We start from the raw sequence: 23273 nt of genomic DNA, 5'->3' as shown, positions 1-23273 counted from the left end.
CTACTCTGCATGTTTCATGTTTGCTGCCACCATCCTTATGAATCGGACTTAAATACTGCACAGATTAGTGATGGATTAAAATGGTGGTGAGACATTCAAATGTTCTGTAAGGAGTAACAGAACAAGACAATATGGGCTCAAACTGAGGATTTAGCCAAATGAAATCAGTCAAGTAAACACAAATCTGCCACATGTTTGTTTGGCGCTGCATTGGTTTTTTGTTTTTGTTTTGCACGCTGTAGAGCTGTATTATACTTCTGTTCTTGGCAAAATGTTAGGCTTGATGCTGTTCTAGTACAAATTTAAAAAAAAAATAGAAATATTTTTCTACTGAAACATTTATTGCATAAGTCAAAATGTAAAACACTTTAAAATAATCAGTGAGCATAGGGTATTGAAGCACATACGTGGGATTACAGAAATGGTGCTGGTCTTAAAATTTTGCCAATGCAAGTTGAGACTGAATTTGTCTTCCCCCAAGTCATGGTGGGGAAACCTGTTAGGTTGCAATAATTTAAAAAAAAAAAAATAAAATTATACAATGTCCAGGAAAAATTACCTCCTCAGCACATATCAGTCTACTACCTGTGTCACGTCATTCCTCCTAAGATTTATCCATTAAGCCCCATACTGGATATACTTGTCAAAACATTAAAAAAATAATTCAATGCTAAGAACCAGAGTTCATAAATGCATCTTATGCTTCATAAAATACTATGTCCCATGACTCCATCAGACAAAACAACTAAATCAAATACCAGGGGCTTTCACCTTGAGGGTTTGCTGGAGCTTTGACCACGTGAAACCTCATCAGGAAGAGACGGTGCACACTTGAGCATAATCCTCAAGTTGTTTCCCATTGCCCCTTTTTCTTGTCTCCTACAAAATAACAAGAAGATACAACCACCTCTCCTTGTAAAACTCAACCTTTGCTTGACCTCCTCATCCGCCGTGTTCTGAAACCTGATGTAAGGACATCGGAAGTGAGCTCCAAGGCCTGGTCTGGGAGGGACCCACATCAAATGAAGAGGTGGTGCATCGACTTTGGGAGGCTCAAACTATTCGTCAGTCTTTTCCTCGCCTTGGTAATGTCTGTACTCTGGCTTGAGCTCCCAGGTATTCTTGTGTGTTCCCTTGACATTGTAAATGCCAATATCTCGTAAGATTTCCTTCAAGTAACTCTGGGGGAAGTAAAAAAAACAAGTATGAGAAAAGATTAATATGATTCTCTCGTTCCATGTGAACCAAAGGTATAATAAGTGCATGTACTGCATATAACCGACAATTCTCACAAGAAAAAGAGCTGCACCCAAAGGAAAATCACATCTTTAAGACTTCAGATTCAAGATGTAACAAGAAGTATTATTTAAATTTTCTGCCCTTGACTAAATCTCAAATTCATCATTGTAAATATAATTTTCAGGACAGAGTATTGTTTTAAATCAGTCTCAGTTATAGCCACAGGCCCCATGCTGCCCTCTAGTCTTACCACAGGCTGTTTGGTGATATCGACCAGGTCTTTGATGTTGTAGTACTGGTGCTTCTCAAAAGCGGAAAACAGCATGTCCAACACCTGCTGTTTGTCAGCTCTTGCTCTCTTGCCCTCCTCCTTCTTTTTCCGCTCATACTCAAGCTGCAGCAAAAAGTAAACAGACAGTGGTCAGGTATCACACATAAGGTCTACACCAGTGGCCGGTGGCTTTGCATGACATGACTCTGATTAAGAAATCACATTCAATTACTGCCAATCATTTTCTAAAAAATGCAATAGGCTTTCCTCCCTTTAATTTTCCACTCATTTCCATATTGTATGAACATAAATGTTAAACGACTAGAAGTCTGCTTGAGACAGGTCATCAAAAAACAATGTGCTTGGTGGTAATATAAAATATACATGCTTTGTAGTGATTGCTTAACAACCACCAATATTTCCACAGGCTTTTAAATTTATGAATACTGAATAGTTGGCAAGGTGCATCGATAACCATGTGTTGTTTTTGCAGGCTACACTTTGTATGAAACATGACAAAAATAACTGAGTAAATTAATAAAACAAGATAATCCTGTATAATTTTTTTTTCTTCTTACATTGTAAGCATGGTTGGCCACAGGTTTGTAGTTGCTGGTGACTGCTTTGTCCAACTGTTGTGACAGCCTGGCTGGCTTGGAGGACTCCTCTATTTGTAACCTGTCAGACGATGAGATTCGCTTTTACTTGGCAAGTACAATACATGACATACTGTACACACTGAGTGACCTAAAAAATAGGAACACCTGTGTGCTGTAATTCAATGTAAGACAATAGCGCTGCAACTAATACTGTTACTTGATTAGGTGGAGTACAGCATCTTTAAAATTAGAATTTAAAAAAGATTCAGCCATTAAATCTTGAATTACTCAAGTTATAAAAAGGGGTTACACTATACACACCTATATTTGTAGATGTAATTAAGATTTAACATGCAACAGAGATGAAAGAATGACATTAAAATGTCCACATACAGTTCAAAACAGCTCGTGAAATTTTCATACAGGTTTTGTACAATATTGTTTGTTTCTCTGGATACTCATGTGTTACACAAATGTTGGACTATGAGGTAAAAACAAAACTAAAAACATGGCAGACCTGTCCATTTATGGGACTTATGTCACTGACGGGGCACAGTTCCTAAGACCTTTGCATACTACTGTACATACCCAACAGTAGGGACTTAGCATAATACATAATCTACATTCATGCAGTTAACATTGCAAATGGAATGCAGGTTCAGGTTCTTAACATACTACCTTGTGTTTGCACACCATTTTGAAAAACACTCACCTCTTCAGCCTCATATAGCTTTCGCTAACAGCAGGTCTGCACTCTGCTCTCTGCACAACCACTCCCTCTAAGGCAATTTTTTCTGAAAAAGAGCAGTTATTTAAAACCTCAATAAAAGCCTCAAGTCCCAATACATTTTAAGTGCATATTTGCTTCATAAGTAAGGAAGGGTGAGTGGCTGCATATGTGTAAGAGAGAAGGGAGGAATGCAGACACTATTAGTGAACAACAGGGCAATGTGTTTAGAGAAAAAAAAAAAAATACACCCCAGAAACAAGGGTTTGAAAGTTTATGAATCTAGTTCAGTCCAGGCGCTCTCCTAAAGTTGAAAAAAATGTGTCAGAGCAATCAAGGGTCAGTCTCTGAAACTACTCATAGTCTGATCACAGTAAGACCAAGTCAAATGTTGAAAGTTTATTTTGTATTCAATGGCATTACTGTTATTATTTCCACAGTTAATTTCAATTCAGTCAATGTCTTTCTCTTTCTTCTACCCAAAAAAAACACATAACTTCCCACTTTTTCCAAACCAGCTGCATTGGCTGGCTACTGGCTCAGAATGGAGGTCATAACTAAACAATATTTTGGAACTGATTTCTACAGTTTCTTTCATACTGCTTCTTTACATGCACCATGTGAAGCCGTTTATATGCTACGGTGCATTTGCATATGTGATGAGTATGCAAATAAACTATCCAGAGGTCCATTATAGCTTTGGCCTTCCAAGGGTAAAGGTAAGCAAGAGTCAGGTAGCCGTGGTAGCCGAAGAGCAAGACAGTTTTTCCTCATATACAACGGCTTTATTAGTTTCACCAGTTGAAAAGAAAATCATGTTAATGAGTAATTTAAATACACTGAGCAGGTAAAAGAGAAAGAGGAAGAAAAAAAATCTAAATCCAATTCTTTACCACACATCACTGAAAGCGCCGCTTTATCACATCAGAGTTTTAGTTTATTTACATATAGTTTTGAAGGAAGCTTGCTGGTGCACAGAGTAGATCTAAACTAACATTTAGAACGGTCGAACATAATGTCATAACCGGACTGGCATAGCCATTACCCCAAGCAGGCAGCACTATGCTCAAGCGCAGTCTCAACCCAGTCTGACCACATTTCCATCCTCCAGTTAAGATTGTGCAAACTAAGTACGGAAGCTTTATATGAATTGTACAATTATGCTAATAAAGGGAAAAAGACACATGGCAATAATGGGCGCTAAACGAAGTCAATGGGTCTAGAGTTTTCGTACCAACACATGCCTCTTCCAAAGCATGTATATGGGTTACTAATGTGATACTACAACGACATTAATTAAAAAAATAATAGACACTCAGTGTGTCTGACTCCCAGTGATGCAACTTTCTCAATCGCTGGCAACACAGAGGACTCACCTGGACCTGCCCCCGCCCCCGAACCTGAGCTGCTGCCATCAGATCTTTCTTCTGACTGGCCTACAGGAAGGGAGGGAGGGATGGTAAACATGAAAATACAGGGGATGGAAGACGGAGCAAGGAGGGGATCCAACAGTAAGAACCACACCTATGGTTTAGTCGCACACGAAAATGTTCAATCAAACAGAGTTTCTCAGTGTAATCTCTGATGAGTGCACACATGTGCGCATGAGCAAAGCAAGCATGCCCTTACAACAAGCGAGCACAGGTACCCTGTCCCACAACAAATACACATCCATAACAGGGCTGCACAAATGCCAAACTTATTATTTGAAATATGATACATTTTCCAAAAAAAAAAAACAAAACAAAAAAAACCACCAAAGCATTTCTCCAATTTCAAGTTATGTAGTAAACACTTAACTGCAATTTGGGAAATGCAGCAGTAATTACCTCTTTCTCCTTTTTTTTTTTTTTTTTAGCAGCTGCCTTACTGGGCAGGTCGTCATTGAAAAAGAAATTTCATATCAAGTCGTATTTAGGAAATGTCAAAATACAATTTCAACTGTGCAGCCCTAAAAAACATACACACACACACACACACACACACAGACACACACAGACACACACACTTACTTTGTGCTCCCAAAGTAAGCACAGTAGCACAAGCTCACCAGCACCCATAGCAAAAACGCCTTCATTACATTCAGGGGGCAGTCAAGGCTGGTGAAATTCAAACCAAACCAAAGAAACCCATGCACAAATTAAGTCAACTACAAATTCAGAAATGATTTGTGTTGATATTGATCTACTCTTTGTTAAATTAATTCCAAATGGAGCCATTGTGCCTGAACATATACCAAGTCTGCTGAGGTGATTGGCAGCAGATTGAAAAGGTCAAACCACAACAAATGACTTACAGGTGATCAAACACTGAAACTAAAATTCCCTTGCACACAGAGACAGAAACACAGATCAGACTGGATGAAGACAAATTTCAAACAGACCAGCTCTCTTTAATTTTCCATTGAGTGTTCACTTGTCCATTATGTTCAGTACATTTCTTATTTGTACTCCGTTAGGACTGTGGACAACTTCACACTCTAGGAAAAATGTGCCGAGAGTTCACAGAACACCAAGACAAGCAGGGCAGGCAAGGGAAGGCCTCTGCATGAAGACAGAAAGCTGAACACAGAGTAGCGGGGCGGGCACCTTTGCCACACGTGACCACGCAGAACTTACCTCTGGGCTCTAGTACAAACAGATCATTCATATCACAGAAAAGTGGTAAAGCAGACACTTGGCATCCTCTTGCTGGGCTCAAAGATGAAAACAGAAACTCACCTGATGGAGTCTCGGTGAAGACTGCCAACATCTGACCTCCCACTGACTGCATGGTGAACGGGTGCTCACGAGGCACAGACACTGTCTTGTCTTCTTTACCCTCAATCACAGTCAGCTCTTCATTCAAAGTGAAACTCACCTGTAGAGAAGCAGTATCATTCATATTTAATCTTTTCAGCCCCTTTTGTCACTTTTGATCTTACTACGATTATCCTGTGTCCAGTACTGCAGTATACCAGGGCATGCACACATATAGTCACTTATGCTATTCTTGAAAGTTTTAAATATTTGTACAATACTTAAAATCTTCAATCAAGATTATATTTACTTAAGAAAATGGGGCTCTTCAAAGCTATTCTCATTTAAGAATCGGATAGTTGACTGCAAACCGTTATTAAAAAAATGCAGTATGTAGAAACACACATGGCTGGCTTTGACTTACAACATAATTAAAAAAAAGTTGTAGTATTTAATCAAATATGCCAAAAACAAAAGGCAAGATACTCTTAAGAGTTCACTAAATCAAGTTTTGCTACGTATCATAGATCATTTCTTTAAGAATGATCTCCAAGATCTTCAAAATATCTTGAAAAAAAGTTTAAAATAAGCACAATTTCTCCTTTTAAGTATACACAATTAAAATGAACTGCTACATGTATACAAAACTGACTCCATGAACTGAAAGAAAAAGGTTGTGTTAACAGTTATTTTTCCAGAGACAGTATTTAGCCTTTATACATGAATTCATGTTTCCCCAATTACTGATTACAGTGGATAACTACCTGTATTACATGTGTACTACATCATAATGATGGCTATTATAAATTATGTGAGCTTCTCTTGCATACAAAGGCAAAATATAATCTAACCCATTTAACGAACTCATCATAATCAGACGCTATTTTGGCTCTTACTAAAGCTGTCCATCGCTAAGCTTTACCATGAATGGAAAATCATGAGCAAAGGGAGAGAAAAGTCATAACATCCCAATGAATTGTACTTCTACTAGTGTCGTCACTTACCTCTGCTTTTCCTTGGTTTCCTTTCCTTGGCGATAAAAATAATGTGAAAAATTAGAATAAATTGATTGGAAACAACAACAGGGCATTCAATTTAATCTTAAATGTATTCGTAATACTATAAAAACAAAGTAAGTTTACCCTACATAAGGACATACTAACTTTACATTCTCTCTCTTTCCTTTCCACATGTTGTGTACTGACTACATCCCTTGCCTTAAACACAGACACACACATAAATAATTTAAATTTGGCACACTGATTTCTTCTGTTTTACTGATGCTATTTATTATTTTTACATACTTGCAGATTCGGAGTTTCCCAACCTCGCCTCTGCCAGTTGCTTTGGCCCATTGCTGAGCAAGGTATTTGGGCACCTGCATGTAGAAACATGGGCATATTCTATGAGAGCTTTTTCCACAGTTTTCACAAAGGACATAAAGTACAACTATGCCTGGACTAAAATCTTTAACATTAATCTGAGCTGAATCACATGACTGACAGTATTTCTCTAAACTGAAAAACACAATTGTCCAATATATTGTCCCTTTCATCATGTACAGATTTTTCACAAAAGAATCATCCAGCAGGCAGGTTTAATACAGTTTGTCAGTAGAGTCTTTGTTTTTCCATTTAAGTACCATTATTTACTGCTTTAGACCCTCACACACCAGTTCTTATTGAGCTGTGGTCGTTCAAAAACTGAAATCAAATCAAATGTTTCAATAAACAGTTACAGCTTGAACAGCAATAATGTTACCCATCAGGTTATCTATTAATTCTTACATTTCTGTCTTTTTATAGCATTTTATTTCATTTTGAAATAAGTTGCTCGGTTTTCTATTGCAAAACAATTTGCTGTGGTGTTAACATAAATTTAGGAACTAAGTTTACCACCATTATGAAAACAGGTTGCTTATGTTTCGCTGTGTTATCAGTTCTCTACAGTTGCCACAACTTTTCCAACGAAGGTGCATCGTTGTCCAGACCTCAGCTGCTGCCAAATTCTGGACTCTAGTTAAATCAATAGTAATATGATGCGTTGAGCAACAAAAAATAATTTAAAAACGAGTAGTTGTGCCCAGTTTAACTTGGCTAGCTAAATTAGCCACCGTTAGCTACAACGCACGGTTTCATTCGTTCATAGCGGGAGATGCCAAGCTACACAAGTGTTAGCCTTAGCTGCGTTGAAACTGGTGATTGCCCTATATCCAAAGTAACTAGCGTTATTAAAAGGGGAACATACGCACCTTTACAAGCCACACACCTGTGTTCTGCTTGGCACCAGTTAAATCCACCTCTCCTTTCTCTGACATGTTTTAAAGTGATGCTTCTGAAAGCTAATGCAACCGCCAAAACGCATGCGTAAGAACAAAGTACGGCAACTCTGAAGGCCCATATCAGTTTTTTGTTCCTCAAATGCAAAAATTCAAAATTGCATGGATAAAAAGGGTGTTTCTGCAGGGTTCATCAAGTTTAATTTAAGACCTTTAAAGACTTTTTAAATGTTGCACAAGTAAAGAAATTGTAGCATTTCTAGTCATTCAGTACTTCCCAGCAGTAAATTACAATAATTCCTAATGTTAGGATTAATTTAATTAATTGGATTTGGACCCAGATATTCAGCAGACAATTGATGGATGGATTAACCAATTAAAAATTATTAATTCGTTTAAGTTTTTGTTAAAATCTCGACTTGTCCATTCTGAGCTGATTACCTTACTTGCTACCGTAGCAGCAGTAGTAAGTCTTTGCTACAGGTCTGATGGTGCAATTCCACTTTTAATTTATACATGTATTTATGTCTCCAGACGCCCCGCCATCTGATGTAGAAACATTTTATAAATAATATTAATGCCTACAGCATGTGAGTGAATATAGTTAAGACTTAATTTAATTAATTGATAATTACATTTAAGACTCTTTAATACCGTCTGAGGCTTTTTTGAGGAATCTTAATTTAAGAGCTTTTTAGCACTTTTCAGGACCTGCAGATACCCTAAAGAAAATAACACATAGGTTTAAAAAAAAAAGTTTAATCAACTTGAGATTAAAAAAAAAAAAAGCAAAATCAGTTTATTGGACACATGATGGCCTGCAAAGCTACAAGAGGTTCATGCAGCATAACAATGCATTTTACAGCAATCTGTACAAAAATCTTACATAAAATCAAATAAATTGTTAAGTTTTCTACATTTCTAGCAGGGCTTGAGGCACTGAGAGACAGTTTTTATGCCATCGATCTGAATGGCCGAAGAGCAGTCAGGCTTAGGAAGAGCATTGTTTCCAAAGTTTTCACCCATTATATACAAACATCAAACACTACATGATGGGGCTAAATGAATTTGAGTCACTGCTTTAACTTTGACAGGCTTGTTAAATATTGGTTAAAAGTTCTTACATTATAAGGAGATGATGCAGCATTGAACAAGCCAGCATTATAATAACTCCATTCAATTATCATTTGAGATCACACACACTTACACTTGGGCAAAAATGTTTATTGTCTATCATTGTAGTTGTGTTACGGGTTTTTTTTAATATGATGAATCATGTTGCTAATTTTGTCTAAATTAACGATACAAGGAACTAATAGGTCTGAGTATTTAAATTATTATTAATTCCTGAAATATTTCAGCATATCAGATGAAAATGACTTCCAGTCCGACTTTAGTTCAACAGGATGAGTATCAACTAAACTAAATTTGACAGATGATTTTCCACATATCGGAAATAACCTGGATATACTGTTTATCAATGCAAGAAACGTAATTCATTTATTTTAATATTTGTTTCCATATCATCAGCCTTAATACAGTGTCTCCTTGAAAAATGCAGGCTTCTTTCGCTCTTGCTTTATAACAGCTTGAATCAGTTTGAAACGTTTGCTGCAGCATTGTGCCCAGTCACTGACATGAACTCCCATAAATGGATGTGTCTGCCATGTCTTTATGGTCTGTTTCATCCAGTTGACTTGACCTCAAAGACCAACAAAAAATTGAATTCTCCATTTGTGTAACGCATCAGTATCTGTAGAAACAGTCCATATTGTAAAACTCTGTATGAAAATTACACCGGCTCGTCTGTAGCTGAAAGTCTGCAAATTGGAACACATTACATTTTGACAGCTTGTTACAGGAACATTCGGTCCTTGCTGTGGGAGAACCGTGTGTTCAGTTCCTGAGATTTCTTCAGCAGCCGCTGCTTCTGTGCTTCATCAAACCGATTCACCTGCAGGTCTTCATCCCGATCAAACGGTCTCCTCTCCACTGGTTTGTCAGGCTTCTCCTTTGCTTTCTCCTTCATCTTCTTTGTGTGCAAGCTCATCAGGGACTCGGCACGTTTAGACTCCTGATAACAGGGAGTGTGTAGAGAAATTTTAGTCCCGAGTTTAACTTGAACACTTATAAAATGTACATTACATCTGACACAAACAATATATAATGGGACATTCAGGAAAAATAATGATGAGCTAATACCACTTACATTATACTTAGACACTTTCTCTGCCATTTGCAAGTCTGTGTGGGGGACTTGTGGGACACTGTCTTTCTCCGCTTCACCCTTCTTCTTTCCCTCAAGGCGCTCCTATTAGTCAAGAAGAGACCCATGAAATACATATAGACTACAAGATGTTTGATAAGAATTACCAATAATGAGTATAAAGTTATATTTCAGTAACTACCCTGGTCTTGCGCTCCCTGTCTGCCGGTGTATCCGTCCAAATGGAGCGATCAGCCTTCTCTGGACCCGATCTCTTCTTGAAAGTTCGGGCCCCTAAGCCAATGTGCTGCAGCTCCGGTGGGAGCTCCGTCATCCATGTTTCTCTGGTCAGCACCTCAGGAGTGTCCTGTTTATGCAGAAATACATACAGGAAGTGATTCAGACAACAGAAGAATAAAAATTTTAAAAGAACTTTAAAAAGGCATAAAAAGGAGCAGGACACCCTGTTCAGATGATTTGCTTGAATATTGTTATTGTGTTTTTATGCTTATTACATTTTTTCATGTTGAGAGGTTAATCTGTACATGCTTAACTGACGATTTTGTAAAGTGTAGATGATGCAGACAAAACCAGGGGAAAAAATGAGGACTCACGTGTCCTGTCAGCATCTCTTTCATCCTTTGTGCTCTGCGCTCAAAGTCCTGAGCCACAGAGTCCTTTATAGGCCCTTTGGCCGGCATGGGTCCGATCACATCCTCATCCTCTCCCTCGCTGCTGGAGGGCTCAGCCTGGTAGCCTGGGGGTAGGGCAGGCCCTGGGAAACCCTCTTCATCTTCACCATCATTATTATCGTAGTTATTGGATGCTGCTCTGCGAAACCCAGGAGGCAAAGCTGGTCCCAGCACCGGCGGCCTGAGGGAATACTATGAAGTTACAGCTTCCATAACTAACTATTTATCCACACTGTTATCCTTAACTAATTATTTTCACTTTTTATAATTCACGGGAATAAACAATAACATTTATTTGCTCACCTTTCTGGTGAACTCTGTTGTTTCTTAAATCCTGGTGGGAGAGCTGGTCCAAAGAAACCATCGTCATCATCTTCTTCTTGTATCTTTGTTTTCTCAACCCTATTCAAAAGACTTATGTTACATCTCTGTTTGTGGATACATTTAATTCATTGCTACCATTTTCTGGGAAGGCATCATTTATAAAGGATTTGTAAATTGTAATTAAGGCGTTATTAGTGGTTGATAAATAATTAACTAAAGATCAGTTAGAAACCATTAATAGGAACAAATTCTGGGTTGCCAGGTTGTGGAAAATCCTCCTCCAGCACGACATTCGTCTTTCAGGGTAGCTCGTTAGGGAGACCCCTCCGTTTGAAGTCCTACCCCCTGGGAAAGGGCTGCAGGACATTTGGTCTAAAATCCATTTATAAACTATAAAGCATTAGTAAAATATGTATTAACCATTAATAAATCAATTATTTACAGCTTCTAACCCCTTTATAAACGGTGCCTTATCAGAAAGGGGTAATTTCTGTAACCTATAGTCCACTAGGGAACCTACTCTGCGGGTCTGTCTCCAGTTGTGTGTCCTGTCTTGGCTCTTTTGACCGACGCCTCCCGCTCACCCTCATCCGAGGAGCTCGACGGTTCTCCCCGTTTATAACCCGGAGGCAGAGCGGGGCCAGCAACTACAGAGTTAAAGAGGGAAAACCCACTTACCACCGCGGAGTAAAGCAACCTGAATCGAATATTGTTAGTGATTCGTACGACACTCAATCGAAGCTAAGGCTGTCTGGGACAAAATATATTCTGTCTCATACTTACATCCTTTTTCACTATCGGAGTCTTCCTCGCTCTCGTTTCTGAACATCGGGGGCAAGGCCGGTCCGATTATTTTGTCAGACGACATATCTCACGCCGAGGACTTATCTGCTCAGTCACGTAGTTTCTGGGATTTCTATTAAAGTAAGAAAGCTGCCCCATACACCAGTGGAACCTGATAGGAGGTTTTGCCCTTTGACACAGGAAGTAAACAATTCAGTGTCTGCTGTCATTTTACTTGAGGATTGTCGCAGTAAAACAGGAAGTAAGCCACTGTGCTGCAAGAGTAAAAGCCACAGACATGATATCTGTTACATTTGATACAAACCCTCTATTTTATTTCATTTTGGTGTAATACGGTATATGAGTGCTTTCTAATTAAAAAATAAAAAAATCATCTAACATTTTTGTTGGTTTGACGAATGTGTCTTATGTGAGTAATACCTCTATAGCCCTTTTGTAAAGTTCTGTAACTTTACTGAAACGAAACCAAACATATACATTGTTTTTAATAATTAAATGAATTAATTGCTAATTAATTCAGTCCGCGTATTCTGTGCCAAAATATAAAAATGTAACTTCCCAGCAGTGGAATGCAATTATTTACATTTACTCAAGTACTTTGCTTAAGAAAAAAATTTGAGGTACTTGTACATTACGTGAGTATTTTCTTTTCATGTCACTTTATACTTCTACTCCGCTGTATTTCGGGGGGGGGTTACTAGTAACTTTACAAATTAAGATTTTTTTCTCCAAAACATTTAAAAGCTTATACTATATGATGCTCCATTATAGTTCAAACGAACCAACAGTATAGACAAGTAGAGCTGAAACCTTTAGCCGATTGACAGAAAAGGAATTGGTAGCTACTTTGACAATTTTTTAAGTCATATTTCGTGGAAAATTGCCAAACAACAATCATGGTTCCGGCTTCTCAAATGTTAAAAACATTGCTACTTTTATTTTTTAACTTTTAATAATTTTGAGTTTTGGACTATTGGTTGGACAAAACAAGTATTGTGAAGGTGTCACTTTGGGTAAATATAGGTAACTGTGATGGCATTTTTCGCCATTTTCTGATTTTTACACACCAAACAATAAATTGATTAATTCATAGAATAATTAGATTATTCAGTTTTAAAAAGTCAGTAGTTAAACTATCTCCTTCTCAACAAACTACAACACGTGAAATGCTGCTCAAATATGAGTAACAATAATCCAAAGATGTAATTATATTAATAGTATTACTCTTACAGAAGCCATTTTTCTGCATTACGTTCTTTTGATACTTGGACATTTTCCTGATTATACTTATATTTTGCTACTTATTTGCAACACATGATTTGTACTTGTAATGATTTTTTTTTTTTTTTTTTGTTATACAGTGTTGCATGAGTTCTTTTACTCAAGTAAACGCAAGTATTTGTCAATGGTAGTGCTTTTCAAATGAACCTTTTTCAACCCTCTTTTATTTTGAAGGCTGACGGAAGTTATAATAGTTCTGTATTATTATAGTTCTGTGACTTCACCGATACTGTTTTGCAGTACTTGAGGCTTCACGCACCTCAGTCCGTCTATCTTGAATTTCAGGTGGACACCTGGCTGATTATGAAGACAAATCTGACACGTTTCGAAAGAAATTGCTTATTTAAAAGTTTTTAAAATGGGTAAAAAGGATAAAGGAGACCGGGGTGAGTTGCCAATGCTACGTTTTTCACCTACCTAGCTAGCTATCAGCTAACGTAAATTCAGTTGCCATTTGAAAGATGAAGATCCTCATGCCTGGAGGAGTTGTTTTACTGAAACTCACATTTCCTTGCAGTGTATTGCGGACCATACACTGGTCTGTATGTGAGTTTATGTCTGTATCTTAGTCCGTGAACGCCTCCTTTCATTCTGCCATGTATTGCTGAAGGCAAACAGTTGCAGAGAAAGTGTAGTTCATGGTGAAAGTAGGGCTTGGTCGTTTCCTTTTGTTAAAATACATAACATGAATTACATATATTACGATATGTGTCTAGCCATACTTTGTGCCCCTTGCCTCTTATCATTACATTAAAATGTAGAAGCAATACACGAGAGGCCCAAAGTGGGGCCAGATATTGGTGTTACTGATGAGTAAAACACAGCCTAAAATGGCAATTTCCAAAAGCAAGATTCGATCATAAACTATAAGAATTACTCACTGAAATGCCCGTGTAATACGGAACACAGCGTCTTTTAGCACACAAACAATCAGGCACATGAATCTGCCTGCTCTGATTTTAAAATTGCCATACATAGTAGCAGAAAGGCAAAATAATTAGAGAGCATAACACTTTTAGTAAAGGGCAGGGTATACTGTTTTTAAAAAGATTCATTGATATTGCCAGGAGCGGTTAAAATCCCAAAATAAGATAATTTACACTGATATATTTCTGTCTTATTAGTGACAATGTTTTCTACATCTTATCGTTGGGTTACAGAGAGGAAGTCCAAAAAGCGTTCTTATGAGGACGAAGAGGAGGAAGAAGAGGTGGTGGGCGGCGAGTCTCAGGAGGCCATACCTGCTGCTGCTGGGAAACAAGTGGATGAGTCCAGTACAAAACTGGATGAGTATGGAGCCAAAGACTACCGCGTTCAGATGCTACTAAAGAATGATCACTCTTCACGCCCCCTCTGGGTGGTAAGACGTGCTTGGATTGTTGATTTCCTCACTTGAGACAGTTTACAAAATTAAAAGCGGGTGGTCCTGTTCCTGTTTTTATGTAATATTGGAAAGGAAGTTTCCTTGTATTTCTTTCTCATCTTTTTTTTTTCTTTTCTTTTTTTTCTTATTTCATTCTTCCCTCCTCCAGGCTCCAGATGGACACATCTTTCTGGAAGCCTTCTCCCCAGTGTATAGGTACGCCCAGGATTTCTTGGTGGCCATTGCAGAGCCGGTGTGCAGGCCTAACCACATCCATGAGTACAAGCTGACGGCCTATTCCCTGTATGCAGCTGTCAGTGTGGGGCTGCAGACCTCTGATATTGTGGAGTACCTGCAGAAACTCAGCAAGACATCTGTACCTGATGGAATCGTGCAGTTCATTAAGGTCAGACTGGGAGAGCATCTGGTGTTTTGAAGGAAGAGGAAGAAGGAGGGCGTTTATTGAAAAAATTTCCACATGTATTATTTTTTATGTTGTGTGGTTTGGTTATTTAATCACTGCATTTCACCCCTCCCTTCATCCAGCTCTGCACAGTGAGCTACGGCAAAGTCAAGCTGGTGCTCAAGCACAATAGGTAAAGTTATTTCAACAACCATTCCTTCTGTCTTTGTATCATTAATCATCCCTTCAGTGTTCTTCTTAAACTGTGCTGCCTGTCTGCCCTCAGGTATTTCGTTGAGAGTGCCTTCCCTGATGTGATCCAGCGCCTCCTGCAGGACAACGTTATCCGTGAATGTCGTCTCCGTACGGCAGACGGAGCAGACACTGAGCTTATTACTGAAGTCATCCACAGCAAGTCAGCCGTATGCCACCCAGCATTTTTTTTCCCCCTAACTCACATACATATAAAATCAATTATTATCGTTCTATTTTAAATAATCTATGAATTTCAACATGTTTGAGACATACGTGTTTGCATTTACTACCCAATGTTGGGTGAAGTCATAGTTGTAAAAGACTTTCAAAAACCAACCCCTGAATGTATAGAAATGTCTGATACACATCTGACAATAGTCAATATTGCGCCTAAAATAACACCCAAGTGTAATGTGCTGTACTTCGTAAGATGGGGTTGACAAAATGAAGCTAATGCCAGGTAGCAGCACAACCAGGATTTTAAACCTTTGTGTAGCAATAATGAGTTATGTCTTGGAAATAACTTGGAATTTCCTGTTGTGCCTCTTAACACAAAAATGTAGCTGTTGTCCTGGTCATACATGCGACAGATGTGCCTCTCTGTGTCTGTCTGACAGATCTCCAAGTCTGTGCAGGAGAAGGGAGGTGCTTCCACCTCACAGCAGCCCAGCGAGGGACAAACGTCAACCCAGCAGGTCCCTGAGGACATCTTCAGCTACTATGAGCAGATGGATAAAGAAGAGGAGGAGGAGGAGGAGACTCAGACTGTGTCGTTTGAGATTCGCCAGGTACACACATGATTACTTTTTTACTTTTTTGGCTGTTTGACAACTACATACTTAACATTACAACTGACCATTACTGCTGTTGCTTCATCTGGTTCTTATTTGTGATCGCTTAAATTATCAGAACTGGAAAAAAAGTAGTAGAAAATGACGATTGCATTTCCCCAGAATCCACGGTGACATTTCAGCTTGTTTGATTTTACTGACCAACAGCCCAAAACATGAAAGATGTTCAATTTACAAGGATGTAAAACAGAGAAAAGTAGCAAATCCTCACATCTGAGATAGTGGAACCAGAGAATGTAAGGCAGTTCTGCTTGATAAATGACTTACATGATCGTCGAAACTGCTGAAGATTAATTTCCTGTGGATTGATAAATCATTTCAGCACTACTATTGTTATGTGCTAATGCAGCTCTGGGAAGGGGCTGTTTTTTTAAAATAAATAAATAAATATAAAAATAAAAATTTCCTTTGTAGTGCCATACAAATAATCTCTGATATCTGGCTCTCTACTCGTAAATGTGTTACCACAAGACAATACCACATTATTGTGGGGATGATGATCAGTGGGAGGGATTACCCTTTCAAGCAAACATCAAGGCTCCTCGTGCTGGTTTTTATATTGCAAAGATAATAACCTGGCTGCCTGGAAGTTTGGAAGTTAAAACATATGTTATGCTTTGTAAAATGGTTGGCAGTAAGATGAGTGTGCATGATTTGTAAATAATGAACTAAAACATCCTAAACAACTGCTTTGGTACTTAAGGTAAAAGAGTGCAATAAACAGTATATTTGAATACTAGTGTCTTAAAGCCGCAGTTTGTGTTTTGTGATTTCATTTCAAATTAAACACCTTGCTTAACAAGTTAAATCATATTTTTATGCCCTATTCTTATTCCCTATTCTTCTCTGAACTGGTGTAGGAGATGATTGAAGAACTTCAGAAACGTTGTATTCAGCTGGAGTACCCCCTCCTAGCAGAGTACGACTTTCGCAACGATACAGTAAACCCAGACATCAATATAGACCTGAAGCCCACCGCTGTGTTGCGGCCCTACCAGGAAAAGAGTCTGCGCAAGATGTTTGGGAATGGACGTGCTCGCTCTGGGGTCATTGTGCTGCCCTGTGGTGAGACAGATGGTTTACTGTAGCCGAGGGAAGACAGAACATTGAGTGACAAAACAAAAAGGACACCACCTATAAAAATACAATCTTGAAATGGCAAAATGGTAGAACTTAAATATAAAATGCAAATAATGCAGGATATAAAATGTTAAACAAACATTTGTGCAGCCTATATGAAACAAGGGATATACTCTTGTACTTCGTAGATTCTTCTTTTATCTGGATGTGACAGCATACCTTTAAACCCAAACTGTCTTTTTGTAGCATAAATCTCATAAATCTCATGTGTAAAAAGCTTGTATGTCTCAATTATTTTATTTCCCCTTTGCTTTCCAGGAGCTGGCAAATCTTTGGTGGGCGTGACGGCAGCGTGCACTGTGCGTAAACGCTGCCTGGTGTTGGGTAACTCCTCTGTGTCAGTGGAGCAGTGGAAGGCCCAGTTCAAGATGTGGTCGACCATTGATGACTCTCAGATCTGCCGCTTCACCTCCGATGCCAAGGACAAACCCATCGGCTGCTCGGTGGCCATCAGCACCTACTCTATGCTGGGTCACACCACCAAGCGCTCCTGGGAGGCTGAGAGGGTCATGGAGTGGATGCGCAGCCAGGAGTGGGGACTCATAATCTTGGATGAGGTGCACACTATCCCTGGTGAGCTGTAGTACATCAGTTTTCCAGAAAAACTTCATCACCCTCCAGTGTTATACTAAGAATATTTTGAAGTAATGATTTGGGGTACAACGGGATATAGACAAATGAAGTAGACACGTATTCTGGTGAGATTAATAAACACGCAAGCATAATAATACTATGTTTTTTTTTTCTGTAGCCAAGATGTTTCGTCGCGTTCTGACCATTGTCCAGGCACACTGCAAACTGGGTCTCACTGCCACACTGGTCAGGGAAGATGACAAGATTGTGGACCTCAACTTCCTGATTGGGCCTAAGCTATTTGAGGCCAACTGGATGGAACTGCAGAACAATGGCTACATTGCCAAAGTCCAGTGCGCAGAGGTGAGTCTTGCAGTGTTATACCAGAAAATAAGATAAAGGGCATGAACATCAGATTTTATGAATTACACAAAACCTGTTTTGTGCTCCTCTCTGTGTAGACTTTGAGGCTTGATCAATGTTGAGCTGTCTTATGTCATGAAAGTCATAGAGTTTGCAGAGTTGTGTGGAGCCATGTGCAAGAAGCTGAACATTGAGTAAATGGGCTGGTCTCTCACATGTGAGAGTTGGACCCAGAGATGTAGCCACGACTCAACAAACAAGTGATATCTTTGTGAACAAATAGATCTCAAAGAGCGTAACATATTGGTTATATAAACCCTAATATCATATGACTCAGTGATATTTGGCCAAGGCTCTCTGTTGTAGCTGAAGTCAGGATTCAACTATGCCAGAGATGTGAGAGTTTACCTTAGCTTGTCGAAGTACAACTTTAAAGATTAATGAGTTTTTTTATTTTAACCAATCCTGTTGAATACTCTACCTATGGAATTAAAAAACTGCACTGAATACAGCATTTTTAAAATCAGACTTAATATATGGTTATAATCTACCCAGATATGTACTCATGAATGATCTGATGTTTTTATAGATTAACTCTTAACTTGTTCATAGTGTTTTAAACTTGTCTGGTTGTAGTGTTGGTTTAAGATTGAAAGGACAAAGTGTCTATTCTGTCTTATTTTCATTACAACTTTACTATGTACCAGTTTTTGTTTTTTGTTTTTTTAGTTGGTCAGAACTAGTTTTTAGTTCTGCTCAAGAATTTGTGAATATGTTCTACATTGATAAATCTATCTGAACCGTGTACCAATGTCTGTGCTTCAGGTGTGGTGCCCGATGTCTCCAGAGTTTTACAGAGAGTATGTGGCCATCAAGACAAAGAAGCGCATCCTACTTTATACCATGAACCCCAATAAGTTCCGTGCTTGCCAGTTTCTCATTCGCTTTCATGAGCGGCGCAATGACAAGATCATTGTCTTTGCTGACAACGTGTTTGCCTTGAAGGAATACGCCATTCGCCTCAACAAGTAAGTTATTTACAGTAAGAACAAGTTAAATTGTTTCTGTAAATTTCCTTTTTACATACGATTTCTTAATGTTTTCAATTCCTCGCTCTTTGTCGCCTTTAGGCCTTACATCTATGGTCCAACCTCTCAGGGGGAACGTATGCAGATTTTACAGAACTTCAAACACAACCCCAAGATCAACACCATTTTCATCTCCAAGGTAACCCAGTCAATCTGTTACGGATTTAATGCATGTAATACCTACCGTAGTCCTTCAGCCACGATGTGCCCCCTTGTGGCCAGTAGGAGGCAGACCAGTATTTCTAGACAGATAACTGAGTTTCATTCAGTTTCCTCCTCGCTATGTAGGGTGCTTTCTCTCTGTCAGTGTGTTTACAAGCACGGTATATATTGGACTCAAATCTGATTGAATCAATATTCATGTTATTGCACCTATTACAATTTTTTTTCATCTTGTAGGCCATCAGACATCCTTTCAAAAAAAAAATTATCAAAGAAATCATATAAACTCACTTGTCTGTGAAGATTGTCAGTCATCCAGGTCATGGTATTCTGTAAGTGCTATGCGAAGGCAACTGGACTTGCTTGAAGTTCTCGGAGACGTTTCACCTCTCATCCGAAAGTCTTCTTCAGTTCTAAGTGAATAGTGGGGAGTTCCAGGTATTCATCCTCTGGTGAGATCAGCAACACTTGTGAGTCGTTGAGGTCGCATAAATCATTGCCCCTCTCGGTCATCATCTGAGTTGTTAGGATCACATGGGTCAAGGTGTGGATGGGTGCTAACACCTTCAGGGTCGCTAGGGTGGCAAGTGAGCCGTTGACCCATCCTGCCATCATGTGAGTCGTTGAGGTCTCCTCTTGTAGTGATGTATGCATTATGGTCAGAGAAGACCACTAGTTTGAAGTGGATTCAGATGAGAGGCGAAACGTCTTCAAGAACTTCAAGCAAGTCCAATTGCCTTCTCATAGCATTTATAGAATATAAACTCACATTACTGTGAACTATGTAAAAATCAAGTATTTCATTAATCAGGTCCTTCACAGTAATCTGAGCAGACTGTTTGACGTGAGTCAGATCAAAGATTACCTCCTATTTTCACCTTGTCGAAGATTCATATCTTGGTGCAAGAGAAAACAGAAGGGTGTCTGCCTTTCATTAAACAGTAAATGCATCCTGGCACAGTGATACAATGGTAATACTGCATGTCTTTGAATTTTTACTCCATCTCTGCCACCAAACAGGTTGGAGACACCTCATTTGACTTGCCAGAAGCCAATGTTCTTATCCAGATCTCCTCCCATGGTGGGTCACGCAGACAGGAGGCCCAGAGGCTTGGGAGAGTCTTACGAGCCAAGAAAGGTCAGTCAGTATAGGAAAACAAACAGACAAACAAAAAACACTTGGATGGTTAGCTCATGCATGACAAATCTTGACATAACTGTCTTGTCTACCTCTCCATCAATGGACAAAAACAGTTATTCTCACTCCACTTGTCCGCCTGATTAGGAATGGTAGCAGAGGAGTACAATGCATACTTCTATTCGCTGGTGTCCCAGGATACCCAGGAGATGGCCTACTCCACCAAGAGGCAGAGGTTCCTGGTAGACCAGGGATACAGCTTTAAGGTGGTTTCACATTATTTGTTTCTCCTGCCGGAATTGCTTTGACTTTTCATATACCCGATATTATGTATTCGAAAGCCTTTGGTTTCAGCCAGATCTAGTCTGGCTGGACTTTGTAGTGTGAAGTGGTCCCAGACTCACCAAACGTTGAAATCTGAGAGTGATTGTGGCAACAGCCAACAGGACAAAAGAGGATTGGATGTTCGCTAGAAGGACAAAACGAAGAATGAACCAGAAAAGAAACTGGTTTCAGAAAAAGCATCTTTCACTCACAGAGATACTTTACATCAGAAGAGAGCCCGTCTGTTCTGCCGTAGATACGCATCTATACAATTTTATTCATATTGAATGATAAAATGCCTGGAAAGTATGTGTAGGAAAAAAAAAAAAAAAAAAGTCTTGTACAGCATTCGCAAAGATTGGTTGCATAAATGTTAACAGGTTTTTAGCCATGACATTAAAAAATAACAACTTTTTCTTAAATGTATTTCTGACAAATTTTTCAGGAGAAATGGGATCATGTTTATGAATAAGCAAAACGTGTATGCGTGATCCGTGATCCTCATTTATGTGATACCTCATTCTTACTCCATTTACAAATACTGTACGAGTTGGCATGTTCCTCTTCTTTCACAGGTCATCACAAAGATGGCAGGTATGGAGGAGGAGGACTTAATGTTCTCCACCAGAGATGAGCAACAGCAGCTGCTTCAGAAGGTCCTAGCTGCATCAGACCTGGATGCTGAGGAGGAAGTTGTGGCAGGGGAGGTGGGCGCACGACCGCAGGTGAGGACTTTAGCCAAACTTGGACTCAGAAAACACTTACAATACTGTACAGTAATTGCATTTGCATGCTTACAGCTGTGCTCTTGTAAAGTACAATATTCTCTCTCCCTGCTTCCTTATCAGTTCTCGAGGCGAACGGGCACCATGAGCTCCATGTCAGGTGCAGATGACGCCATCTACATGGAATATCAAAGCCGAGGCAACAAAGCCTCCGCAGCGTTGAAGAGCGTTCATCCACTGTTCAAGCGCTTCAGAAAATAGATGAACCGACTCAGACCCTGACACCAGAAGACTTACTCAGCTGCAGCTGGGCAATAGGATGAAGTTGGGGCACAATAATATACACTGAGTCTAAGCACCAGACTAATAGCAGCAGGTTCAGATAGTCCAGCTGGTCTGGAGAAGAGAACAATGACTGAAGATAACCCAAAACTGAATAATATCTGAAGCTAATGATGATACAGTATACTGTACATTGCTTCCTCCGGGTAGCTGCTGGTGATCATGGCTAAACTGACATGTACAACCTGGTACATCTGATAAGAATGCAGTGAACGATGCCTGCAGGGCTCGGCTGCTCTATGTGATGAATTAGAAATTTTCAGCTCCAGCTCCCTCAAACACCTACATGCACGACATTTGCAGATGAAATGCATTGCAAACTCTCCAAGTATCAACCACTTTTGGCTCTCGTTTGTAATAGAAACAAAACAAACTTTGCCTGAGTTGTGTTGCAGTGATGCGGCTAGCCAATCACGGCATGCTCTGAAACAAAATTAGGTGTTGTTTATGATATTCAAGCTACAGACGGATGACAAATTAAAGGAAGAAGCTGAAAAAAGAGAAACAGGATGACACTGTCCCCATCCATAGGGCACAAGGGGGTCACTGGATGGTTTGATGAGTATGAAAATGAGGTGAATCCTGCTGTGGCCTTCGCAGTGACCAGATCTCAACCGAGTTGAACACCTATGGGAGATGTTTGATCAACATGTTTAGACAGCGCTCTCCACCACCATCAAAACACCGAATGAGGGACCGTCTTTTGGAAGTATGGCGTTCATCCCTCCAGTAGAGTCCAGAGACTTGTAAAATCAATGCCAAGGTGCATTGAAGCTGTTCTGGCTAATTGTGTTGGCCCCACACCTTCCTAAGACACTTTATGTTGGTTTTTCCTTTTAATTTGTCACCGTCTGTAAATTACACAACACTTAAGGGCTTTAACTTGCTGGTTGCAAAACATTTCAGCCACAAATTTCTGTATGTAGGATGAGAGTTGATGGCTACTGGAATATGGATTGGCAATGTTAGAGCTTTAAGTAACAAAAGATCAGCTCTCAGTCATTTAGCTGAGTGGAGTGACCTTTGTCTTATCTACTGTTTAGTGGTTGCTTATCTGAAAACAGTATCTCAGGAGGAAAGCCTTTTATTGGACTTCTGTTAAATAAACCTTTTTGTAACTGAGGCTACATTTTACACGTTAAAACATCACAAAATAAACCCACATAATGGGTGGACAATAATCTGTTCATGGTAGCCCCCATTGGTGTTAGTGTTCACTAAGTTGCTTTGTTCCAGAATTAACTTCTTTCTAATTTTGCTAAATGTGTTTTGTAAAAGAAATGTCTTTGGAATTTCCTCTTTCAGGTTTACTATTGTTTAAACTCTTGAACAATCAAAAGGTGTCACACTAAGAAAATATGACATTTCACAACAAGAGATGATGAAA

The 23273-nt window shown here is 39.2% G+C and overlaps 3 protein-coding genes across 4 annotated transcripts; 1 reads left to right on the top strand and 2 right to left on the bottom strand.

Moving 5' to 3' along the window:
• Positions 1–275: 275 nt before the first annotated feature.
• Positions 276–7950, bottom strand: gtf2f2a (general transcription factor IIF, polypeptide 2a). 2 transcript variants are annotated; one of them, XM_040133138.1, is made up of 9 exons: positions 7826–7950; positions 6879–6952; positions 6579–6603; positions 5557–5695; positions 4213–4272; positions 2822–2903; positions 2089–2188; positions 1490–1633; positions 276–1181 (listed from the first exon to the last, which is right to left on the bottom strand). In XM_040133138.1, the coding sequence occupies exons 1-9, from the start codon at positions 7889–7891 to the stop codon at positions 1059–1061; spliced, it is 813 nt and encodes a 270-aa protein (XP_039989072.1). In that variant the 5' UTR covers positions 7892–7950; the 3' UTR covers positions 276–1058. The 2 variants fall into 2 exon arrangements, with proteins under 2 accessions (XP_039989072.1, XP_039989082.1); XM_040133148.1 differs by lacking the exon at positions 4213–4272 and having other exon boundaries at positions 278–1181.
• Positions 7951–8661: 711 nt separating this feature from the next.
• gpalpp1 (GPALPP motifs containing 1) lies at positions 8662–12046 on the bottom strand. Its single transcript, XM_040139588.1, has 7 exons — positions 11858–12046; positions 11595–11721; positions 11054–11152; positions 10673–10931; positions 10261–10425; positions 10062–10163; positions 8662–9926 (listed from the first exon to the last, which is right to left on the bottom strand). Exons 1-7 carry the CDS (start codon positions 11940–11942, stop codon positions 9708–9710), a joined length of 1056 nt encoding a protein of 351 aa, XP_039995522.1. The 5' UTR covers positions 11943–12046; the 3' UTR covers positions 8662–9707.
• A 1328-nt stretch (positions 12047–13374) lies between these two features.
• Positions 13375–22455, top strand: ercc3 (excision repair cross-complementation group 3). The gene is made up of 15 exons (XM_040133614.1): positions 13375–13545; positions 14320–14519; positions 14692–14928; positions 15069–15118; positions 15212–15347; positions 15798–15968; positions 16892–17096; positions 17430–17744; positions 17923–18107; positions 18933–19135; positions 19238–19334; positions 20378–20495; positions 20643–20761; positions 21395–21544; positions 21668–22455. The coding sequence occupies exons 1-15, from the start codon at positions 13518–13520 to the stop codon at positions 21803–21805; spliced, it is 2352 nt and encodes a 783-aa protein (XP_039989548.1). The 5' UTR covers positions 13375–13517; the 3' UTR covers positions 21806–22455.
• Positions 22456–23273: the final 818 nt, after the last annotated feature.

The sequence above is a fragment of the Xiphias gladius genome, chromosome 1 (assembly GCF_016859285.1).
Source record: "Xiphias gladius isolate SHS-SW01 ecotype Sanya breed wild chromosome 1, ASM1685928v1, whole genome shotgun sequence".
Lineage (NCBI taxonomy): Eukaryota > Metazoa > Chordata > Actinopteri > Istiophoriformes > Xiphiidae > Xiphias > Xiphias gladius.
Note: the sequence above shows the minus strand (reverse complement) of the source record. Positions and strands in the feature narration are given on the sequence as shown.

Excerpts from the sequence above, each read along its gene's own strand:
- gtf2f2a (XM_040133138.1), bottom strand. The coding sequence starts at position 7,891 with ATGTCAGAGAAAGGAGAGGTGGATTTAACTGGTGCCAAGCAGAACACA. Across the intron at positions 6,604-6,878 it reads GGGAAACTCCGAATCTGCAA|GAAAGGAAACCAAGGAAAAG; the intron begins GTATGTAAAAAT and ends TTTATCGCCAAG. Across the intron at positions 5,696-6,578 it reads GAAACCAAGGAAAAGCAGAG|GTGAGTTTCACTTTGAATGA; the intron begins GTAAGTGACGAC and ends GCTTCTCTACAG.
- ercc3 (XM_040133614.1), top strand. The coding sequence starts at position 13,518 with ATGGGTAAAAAGGATAAAGGAGACCGGG. Across the intron at positions 15,119-15,211 it reads CTGGTGCTCAAGCACAATAG|GTATTTCGTTGAGAGTGCCT; the intron begins GTAAAGTTATTT and ends GTCTGCCCTCAG. Across the intron at positions 15,348-15,797 it reads TCATCCACAGCAAGTCAGCC|ATCTCCAAGTCTGTGCAGGA; the intron begins GTATGCCACCCA and ends TCTGTCTGACAG.
- gpalpp1 (XM_040139588.1), bottom strand. The coding sequence starts at position 11,942 with ATGTCGTCTGACAAAATAATCGGACCGGCCTTGCCCCCGATGTTCAGA. Across the intron at positions 10,932-11,053 it reads CAACAGAGTTCACCAGAAAG|GCCGCCGGTGCTGGGACCAG; the intron begins GTGAGCAAATAA and ends GTATTCCCTCAG. Across the intron at positions 9,927-10,061 it reads AGAAAGTGTCTAAGTATAAT|GAGTCTAAACGTGCCGAGTC; the intron begins GTAAGTGGTATT and ends CCCTGTTATCAG.